The sequence below is a fragment of the Lycium barbarum genome, chromosome 11 (genome assembly GCF_019175385.1).
Source record: "Lycium barbarum isolate Lr01 chromosome 11, ASM1917538v2, whole genome shotgun sequence".
In the NCBI taxonomy this organism is placed as follows: Eukaryota; Viridiplantae; Streptophyta; class Magnoliopsida; order Solanales; family Solanaceae; genus Lycium; species Lycium barbarum.
Genome location: NC_083347.1, coordinates 2,986,553 through 2,996,102, shown reverse-complemented (window position 1 = coordinate 2,996,102; position 9,550 = coordinate 2,986,553). Strand labels below are relative to the sequence as shown.

The 9,550-nt window shown below is 34.6% G+C and overlaps 1 protein-coding gene and 2 non-coding genes across 4 annotated transcripts; 1 reads left to right on the top strand and 2 right to left on the bottom strand.

Annotated features, from left to right (window-relative positions):
• Nucleotides 1-884: 884 nt before the first annotated feature.
• Nucleotides 885-974, bottom strand: LOC132620731 (small nucleolar RNA snoR114). The gene has a single exon (XR_009575162.1). It is a non-coding gene; the product is annotated as a small nucleolar RNA snoR114 (small nucleolar RNA).
• Nucleotides 975-976: 2 nt separating this feature from the next.
• TRNAG-GCC (transfer RNA glycine (anticodon GCC)) lies at nt 977-1,047 on the bottom strand. The gene has a single exon. It is a non-coding gene; the product is annotated as a tRNA-Gly (tRNA).
• A 2,514-nt stretch (nt 1,048-3,561) lies between these two features.
• Nucleotides 3,562-9,457, top strand: LOC132616582 (grpE protein homolog 2, mitochondrial). 2 transcript variants are annotated; one of them, XM_060331086.1, is made up of 6 exons: nt 3,567-3,851; nt 5,118-5,283; nt 5,372-5,562; nt 5,668-5,835; nt 8,816-8,944; nt 9,110-9,457. In XM_060331086.1, the coding sequence occupies exons 1-6, from the start codon at nt 3,702-3,704 to the stop codon at nt 9,188-9,190; spliced, it is 885 nt and encodes a 294-aa protein (XP_060187069.1). In that variant the 5' UTR covers nt 3,567-3,701; the 3' UTR covers nt 9,191-9,457. The 2 variants fall into 2 exon arrangements, with proteins under 2 accessions (XP_060187070.1, XP_060187069.1); XM_060331087.1 differs by lacking the exons at nt 8,816-8,944; nt 9,110-9,457 and adding an exon at nt 7,500-7,879 and having other exon boundaries at nt 3,562-3,851.
• Nucleotides 9,458-9,550: the final 93 nt, after the last annotated feature.

Below are 9,550 nucleotides of genomic sequence, written 5' to 3'. Positions count from 1 at the left end.
AACTTCCAGAGGGGCTTCCTCGTGAAAGAAAAAAATGATAAATACTTACTCGCATCTGACATCTACACCATATCGTACTTATACACATGGACTATCTACGATTGAGGACTTATAACCCAAATTGAAAACTATGCTTAGATACAAATATGAACTAATTATGTATGTTACACAGAAATTTAAAAAAAAAAAGTTAAAAAAAGAAAAAAAAAATATTGGAAGAGCTCAGATGCACTAATCTCCTTTAGCAAAATATCCCAAAAGAAGAACCGATATGCAAGGATATAAGCAGAGACTTTAAGCTCTTTGATTGATCAAGAGTGCACATATATTTGAAACTTCCAGAGGGGCTTCCTCGTGAAAGAAAAAAATGATAAATACTTACTCGCATCTGACATCTACACCATATCGTACTTATACACATGGACTATCTACGATTGAGGACTTATAACCCAAATTGAAAACTATGCTTAGATACAAATATGAACTAATTATGTATGTTACACAGAAATTTAAAAAAAAAAAGTTAAAAAAAGAAAAAAAAATATTGGAAGAGCTCAGATGCACTAATCTCCTTTAGCAAAATATCCCAAAAGAAGAACCGATATGCAAGGATATAAGCAGAGACTTTAAGCTCTTTGATTGATCAAGAGTGCACATATATTTGAAACTTCCAGAGGGGCTTCCTCGTGAAAGAAAAAAATGATAAATACTTACTCGCATCTGACATCTACACCATATCGTACTTATACACATGGACTATCTACGATTGAGGACTTATAACCCAAATTGAAAACTATGCTTAGATACAAATATGAACTAATTATGTATGTTACACAGAAATTTAAAAAAAAAAAAAGTTAAAAAAAGAAAAAAAAATATTGGAAGAGCTCAGATGCGCTGTTGTATCGGTCTTGAAATCAGACAAGTGCGGCGACCCTAATCACCGCTTGATGCGCATATATTCATCACAGCTCAATGCACCAGCCGGGAATCGAACCCGGGTCTGTACCGTGGCAGGGTACTATTCCACCACTAGACCACTGGTGCTTGTTGTGTTTTGATATGTACAATTGATGTAAGTCCTAGTTTAGACATGATTTGGTTGATATTTGAAGGAAAAAAAATATTATTTGAAGTTGCAATTGAGTGAAAATTATTATTTCACTTGAAATGTTCTTCAGACCTCTTTTTCAAACTTTAAATTCTCTATTACAAAGTTGATGTTGAACTGATTGATTAGATTATAAAACAAAATAATTTTTCAATATTATTTGTTGAAGTAAGCTATTTATAATAGGAGTGCGTGAACATATAGTATTACCTTCCCTTGTCATCCACTTGTAAATTGCAATCCCCAATCCTAAGTTCCTACCTGTTTCATCCCTTTCTAATCATCAACATACTTGTTGTCCTTTCCTAATTTATAAACAAATACCAATCTAATAGTGTATGAAATGAAAAGGAGAATGCGTTTTTGAAATATTATTTGAAGAACCATAAAATTACCTTTCAGTTCTAGCGTCTTCTTTATAGTAATAGCTTTCCAAAAAAAAGTATTACCAATTTTCAAATCCTATTCCTTCGAGCACCACATATATATATGGTTATTAAGGATATCTAAGATCTTCGATTTAAATTAAAGTGCATAATTAAAGCTTGATAAAGTACTCATATAAAAATGTAGATCAAGGCGTGATTAAAATTTAGGAATAACTACATGACATAACAAACATATAGTGGGTATTAACATTTAGTAGCTATAGTTTAACTTAATTACTTCTCATAGCAAACATTTGTGTATTAATAACATTTAGTAACTATATATATACACATACACAAAATAGAATACTCATCACACTATTCACTCTCAATCCATCCCTCCCATCTCTCTCCCCCCCTTCTCCCCACTGCTCCGCCGCCGGCTGCCGCCGGCCACCGCCACCGCCACCGCCGGAGCTCCCATCTCTGTGGAATTGTTGCAGGTAAAATCACAAATCTAGTTTATGTAGAATTCATTTTAATTCATGCGGACTCAAACGTTCTTTTAGGCTTTTGATTGGAGAAGTATCTCCAAAAGGAAATAGGCCTCATTCGCAATTATGTCCTTTTCTTGTGAGTTCTTCTGTTAAAAAAGAAACAAGATTAAGATGTTTAGTGTCCTGATTTGTAGGAAGTAACACGGTTGCTATTTACCAACAAAGTAAATACAAGTACGAACATGGGCAACTGCAATAACCAGAGGCAAAAAGGAAAAAAAACCCAAATAGATCTATGCCGGATTCGCTGGTCGGCGAAGCTCCGACGAAGTCCCTCCAATCTCCGCCGTCGCCACCATGAAGAATTCAAAATGCCGACGAGGGCACGCCGGAAAAGAACCTCAGATCTATGCCGGAGAAGAAGAAAAAACTTAGATTTACGTCGGAAAAAAAATGTCGTCGTTGTATTCGCTGGAATTTTTTTCCGATCAGATCTAAAAAAAGTCTAGATTTTCGCTGTATTTGTTGCATATTTACCGTGTATACAATATTTTTTGCTTGTATTTGTTGTATATATACCGGAAAGTATTTTCCGGTCAGATCTGGAAAAAGTCTAGATTTTCGCTGTATTTGTTGTATATTTACCGTGTATACAATTTTTTTCGTTTTGTATTTGTTGTATACATACCGAAAAATATGGGCTTTTTGTTAATTTTTGGTGTATCTATGTTGTATACAATATTTTTTGCCTGTATTTGTTGTATACATACCTGAAAATATGATGTATTTGTGTAATTATTAGTGTATATGTATTCAGTTTTTTCCTCGTTGTATTCATGAATACAACGAGCCAATTTATGAATACAGATAATTATTTTATGAATACAGTGGAAAAAAATTATTGTATTCATGAATACAGCTAAAAAAAGAAAATTGAATACACATGTGGGAGCTGGGCTGATTTGCTACAGAACGTAAATATTGAAACATTAGCTATGCAACTTGATTAAACCCCAAATATTTGCTATTTATGTAAAATGCCCTAAAATTTATCAGTACAAACAACGTCAACATAACCCACAGGTGAAGTCTGGAGAGAGTAGGATGTATTTAAACCTTATCCCTACCTCGTAGAGATAGAAAGGCTGTTCCCAATAGGCTTCAAGAAAAAACATTTCAACATATTTTTTTTTTTTTAAATACGAAAATAATTTATAAGATAGTACATTGCTTACAATATATTACTTAAGATTTTTCATAATGTTTCTTACTTTTAAGAATGTGGGGGTGTATTTCTCGTACTTGCTCATGAATTCGAGCCATATAAATAAAGAGGTCTTAAGTTCTAACCATGATATGAAACTAGTCAAAGTGCTTTACTGTCAACTTTGAATTTTCGGCACGAATTTAAATTTAATCGAATCTCAATACAAATATCGGACACTGGTCCAGAAACCAACATCAAAAGATCTTCAGCTTTGAGTCCCTTTTTCTTACTATTTGTTTTTGTTTTTGCTTGAAAATATAACTGAAAAATTATTTTTTATTTAATTTTTGTGTTAGAAATAAAATTTTCTTTTTCCTTTTCCAACTCCAAGTACAGCCGTCTTTCTTCTCTCTCTACTCCTAAAACCCTTTCTCTGTTTCATTATCCCACCGCCATTCCAATTCCATTTTTCTTCTTTTTTTTTTGCAATCCATATTAGCAAAACCCTAATATCAGATATGTCATTGAGTAGAATGTCATCTCGTTTATCAAGAAATTTGTTGACACAGTGCCGCAATTCGTTGCTTCTCTATTATAGGCAAAACCAACATCACCATGTTCCTGTACTTTCATCTCAGTTTCACTCAATTCCTCATATGAAAGAAAAGGTATTATTACTGAATTAGGGTTTTGCTAGGGTTTAAGGGGAAATTGTAATTTATTTGTATAGCAGGCTTAACTTGATGGTACTTTTAAATTCAGTTTTTTTCTGTTAAAGTTTGTGCTTTAACATGGTTTGCTAAAGAAAAGGTTTGATCTTTGTGCCACCCCAATATTCTTTGAGTTCTTTTCCCTTTTTGTGGATTAATGAGTTAGGGTTTTGCTGGGGTTTTAGTGGAAATTGTAATTTACTTGTACAGCAGGATTAACTTGATGTTACTTTTAACTTTTCAGTTTTCTCTATTAAAGTCTTTACTTTTAATGGTTTGCTAAAGAAAAAGGTTCAATCTTTGTGCTGAATGCTCTTTCAATTCTTTCCCCTTTTTGTTGATTAATGAGTTAGGGTATTGCTGGGGTTTTAGTGGAAATTGTAATTTACTTACAACTTGGTTTTACCTTTAACTTCAGTTTTCTCTGTTAAAGTTTGTGTTTTTTAATGGTTTGCTAAAGAAAAGGTTTAATCTTTGTGCCAACCCGATACTCTTTGAGTTCCTCCACCTTTTTGTGGATTATTGAATTAGGGTTTGCTGGGGTTTAAGCGGAAATTGTAATCTACTTGTACAGCAGGCTTAACATGATGTTACTTTTGACTTTCGTTTTCTCTATTAAAGTCTCTGTTTTTTAATGGGTTGCTGCTGAAATTTTAATGTTGGGAAGCTTTGGACTTGAATTATCTTTGATTCAATAGCAACATTGGTAGTTAGTGTAGTAGGAATAAGATGTAAACAAGCTAACAGAGTATTTTGCTTACATAACTTTTACTATAATTTATGCATGTACTTTATGCCAGTAATGAAATCTACTATTTCTTCTTAAACCATTTTTCCTTGGCATTTGCAGTATGCAATTGTTTTTTTTTTGGTCGCAAATGAATTGAAAAGGCAGGACAAGACTTTTATACAGGGTAAAATGATTCGTAATATCAAAACAACAAAAAGATTCCTAATTGCTTCATTTCATTGTAAGCAGTCAACCTTGGGAAGAAACAATGATAATATGCTCGTCTTATAAAAGGATCTATGGGCAGTGATTTAATATACATATATCTAACTCCACTCTCTCCCTTTCCGGCTAAGCCTACTGCTTTGTGGGTTTGTATCAAACATTGCAGCCCCCTTTCGAGCCTGTATCCGCTTACTTCTTATCACATTGAATCTCTAATGTTTTTTTTCACCTATATATTGCTGATTCTGCTGACTGTGTTTTTTGGATAGGTGTCTCTAGTACCTGAATCCGCCTTGCAACGGTTTGGATTCTCATCCTCTGCATCCCAACCTGATGAAAAAGAAACATCTCAGTCCCAAGGTGAAGGAGGAAACGGAGCAGAGAAAACTTCAGCTTCTGCTGATTCTCACACTCAGGAGGACAAGGATGAATCAGGTAGCGATATGGCTTTCCAGTTTAACATGACTGAAAATGTTATAAGATGTACTAAACAAAATGTTTTTTTTTTGTCGTTCTGATTCAGATTTAGACGTGGAGGACCTTTCTAGGGATGACTTGGTGAAACTTGTAGTTGAGAAGGAAGAACTCCTAAAGATGAAACATGAGGAGTTTCAGAAAATGCAGGATAAGGTTCTTCGGACTTATGCAGAGATGGAGAATGTCATGGAGAGAACTAGACGAGAAGCAGAAAATACCAAGAAGTTTGCCATTCAGGTTAGTATTTATAAGCACATGCTATGCTAGACAGGCACGATTAATTTTTCGGTAGTCTAAGTTGCACTTCTATTTTTCTCATCTTTTGTATTAATAATGCTGCAGAATTTTGTGAAAGCCCTTCTAGATGTTTCTGATAATCTGAGCAGGGCTTCTTCTGTTGTAAAAGAGAGCTTTTCCAAAATTGATGTATCTAAGGACACATCTGGTGCCGTGCCACTTCTGAAGACACTTCTGGAAGGTGTTGAAATGACTGATAAACAGCTCTCGGAGGTACACTCTTACCCTTATATATATTGTATTGTTGATCTATCCTCTTTTTTTGTTTTTTTCCGTGGATTATGGAAAGCAAGTATAGTACTTCAACTCGTCTGTGCTTACTTGGGGTAAAAAGAGGGAGGGGAATTGAACTTCAGAAGTAAAATTGCGTTATCATGTTCTTCACCAAAAAAAAATTGCTTTATCATGTTCTCTTTGATTGATTATGAAGTGTAAGAGCAGGCAGAGCAAAAGTTTCTGCACTTTCAAGGATAGAAGAGTCACTTTGTTAGTAAAAAAAATTTCTCTTTCAAAATCGTATGAAATAATTAGAAATTAATCATTAGTACTCTATGTAAAATAAATAAACAAACGAATGTCTCCTATATGGTTGACCCTTTTGATTTGTTGGGAGAATAAAAACAAAATCAATCAATTATAGATTTTCTAAATCCCTACACAAAATAAATGACTTCTGAAGAATATCAAACATAATTCAAGTATAGCTATAATTAAGTCTTAATTCCAACTAGTTTGTGTTGCTTAAAGAAAAAGGAAGTTTATCAACTACAGGCTACAAGTACCTTATCAAAGATAAACAACAAAAAAAGTACCTTATCAAAGATTAAATAAATGAATAAAAAGCTAAACCAATCAAGTAAGCGTTCTTTTATCTCGCACTTATCCCTACACGAATCTCTAAAAAGAGTTGAACTACGTCCTAATCCCAACTAGAGTTCTTTTGCAAAAACAAAAAAAAAAAACACTAAAAAAAAAACTGTCTTAGTTCTAATGAGCTTGAACAGCGTGCGCTGTTTGCTTCCATTGGATTTCGTTATTTCCTATATCCGCATTAATTTGAGAGATTATATTTATAAGTCTACATCCTTTCCATTTATCACTTTCAGTAATCATATTGTTGCACATATTTAAGGTGCATATTTAGCGTACTTAAGACGGGGTCAAACCATCTCGGACGACATTCACTTCTGTTATCCTCCATGTTGCCACTTGCACCCTCTGTTGAGTTATCATACATTCATACTAGTCTTGCATCCAATTTCGTATCACTGCATATCATTATTAACATCCCCATTTCTATGACATTCACTCCCATATGCTATTGTTGTTCTTACAAGTAGCTTTACCTTTTGCCTTTTATTTTGTTAGTATTAGTATCTTCCTATCAAAGGCATTTCACTGTTTCATCTATTTTAATTTAATTCGATGTATTCATCTTCATTTATAATTTCATTCTCCTCGAAAATTAAGCTTAGATATCTCTATTTTTTAATTTAGTATCTTCCTATCACAAGGCACTTCTATCGCATTTCACATTGTTTAATCTCACTTCACCTTAATTCTTCTCATGGTTGTTAAGATTGCAATGTGTTTGTTTTGTTTAACTTCTACTATCATGAGAACCTTACTCTTGAGTGCTTCTCAGTAGTTGTAACTGTTATTGTCACTAGTTTCGTCAGTTAACACAAAATCTTTCTGTAAATAGCATGCACTATGGAACATCGTCTTGTATTCTAGTGGTTTGTTTGACTTTTATTAGGGTAAAATATGTGTACATTAGTAAGTCAAGTTTTCTAGGGTGTCGAAAGAAGTTCATAAGTGAAAAGTAGGTCAAAATATGCTAAGACATCAACTTTGATACTTTGTCTTTATTCCAGCAAGAGCGGATGGATTTTGGAGCACGAGGGCGAAGTATCTAATTTTTGTTGTGAGCGCGAAGCGACTCACTTAACAAGTACTCCCCTTTATGTTGGGAAAGCTGTAGGACAACAATTATTGTTCTTGGAATTAAATTTCCATCTATAAAAATATTTTGATTATGTTCGGAGAGCCGAGGGTCTCCCGACCCCACAAAGGTAGGGGTAAGGTCTGCATACATCCTACCCTCCCCAGACCCCACTCGTGGGAATACTCTGGGTATGTTGTTGTTGTTGTTCAGAGAAATCATATTCAAAGAAGGATTATTTGACTCTCCATATAGATAAATATGTATTATAAATGGGACAAATGAAGTAATATAAAATAGTATCAGTAGCTGCTCCTTCCGTTTCAATTTGTTTGTCGTACTTTCCTTTTTTAGTCCGTTTAAAAAAGAATGTTTGTTTTTGGCAACTCTTTAATTCCAACTCTCCACACGGCATGTTTAAGACCGCAAGATTAAAGGGCATTTTGGTACATTCCACATATCTTTAGTTGACAACCACAAGTTTCAAAAGTCTTCTTTACTTTCTTAAACTCCTTGCCAAGTCAGAACCAGACAAACAAATTGAAATGGAGGGAGTATTAGTTAAAATTGCTGGAGGGCAACAAGATTTCCCAGCTTGAAAAAGAGGCCAGCTTTTTGAGCCGCACTAAGATAGAAAGTAGGTCAGTGAAAATGACACAAAGTACGTATTCTTAAGCTACTTTAGTGTTATGTGAATCCATATCCCCCAACTAAAGGTTTGAATGGGGCACGGTGATCATGTCAGTCAGCCACTATATTCATGAACTTAAGCTAGCTAATTCCCTAATACCCCCTTAGGCTGAGTAATATCCAATAAATTTTGGCAAAGGAAGCTATTGCTTTAGGTTTTCTTCAAGCGAATGCCACCACTGGCTTCTGAAATAAACATAAGATGCAGAAAACAGGTTCGCAATATTCACATGCAGCTGCGGGAAATGAGCTGCAAGAAAAAGATCTTTGACATTGAAAAATCACAGATGCAGGCTCGCTAGTTTCTCCAGTTTCAACATGCATACCTCTGGGAAATGATAGTAGCCGTTAGCTTCCACACTTTGTCCATTGACCATCTGCCTAGAGTACTTTTGTCCTATTTCAAACTTCAATAGTGTTATTATACTAATTGTTGAGGTCCAGCGGGTATTATAGATGCTCAATGTTATTATTGCTTTTGCACTATGTGATGGATCTTTAATCCTTTTCACATGTAGGTTCTCCTTTAGATCTAAGTTGCTTCTTTTGTCTTTTCAGGTATTCAAAAAATTTGGTGTTGAAAAATTTGATCCTACAAATGAAGAATTTGATCCAAATAAGCATAATGCAGTATTTCAAGTACCCGATCCTGAAAAGGCTCCCGGAGTGATTGCTGTTTGTCTTAAGGTATTGTTTAGTATTTTCTTACGAGTAATTTGATTGTTTTCTTGCAGTCTTGTAGCAACATCTTAAAAGCATTTGTAGTCTTTACACATCTCAAATATTATGGAAATCTCTCTCATTGGAAATCAAATGAGTAGCTGACAATTTACTTGCTCTTTCTGTTTGCAGCCCGGGTACACCTTGCATAACCGAATTATTCGGCCTGCTGAAGTTGGTGTGACAGTAGCCGTTGAGAGTACTGGGAACTGATCAAAGTACCAACACCTAAATTTGTACCGACGTTTAAAAATCAGAACATTTTTGCTCTTAGGCGATTTGAGCTCTAGATTCTCCTTCGGGTTAGGTGTTCATTGTGCAGATGTTAAGTTACAAACTCAAATGTTTTTTTGCCCTTCATCTAGAGTTTGTGTTAAATTGGAACAATCAGAAATCTCTGATTCATAAGGCATTCTTGTTGCGGGTGGAACACTTTCCCTCTCCACTTCCTTACCAATACGCAAGTGTTAATTGTTTGAACTTTTCACTTGGATGTAACTTATCCCACATAAGACGCCGATGATTTCTGTTTGCTAAACCGGATCTTCGAATGAAAGTGAGCAATATTTTTCA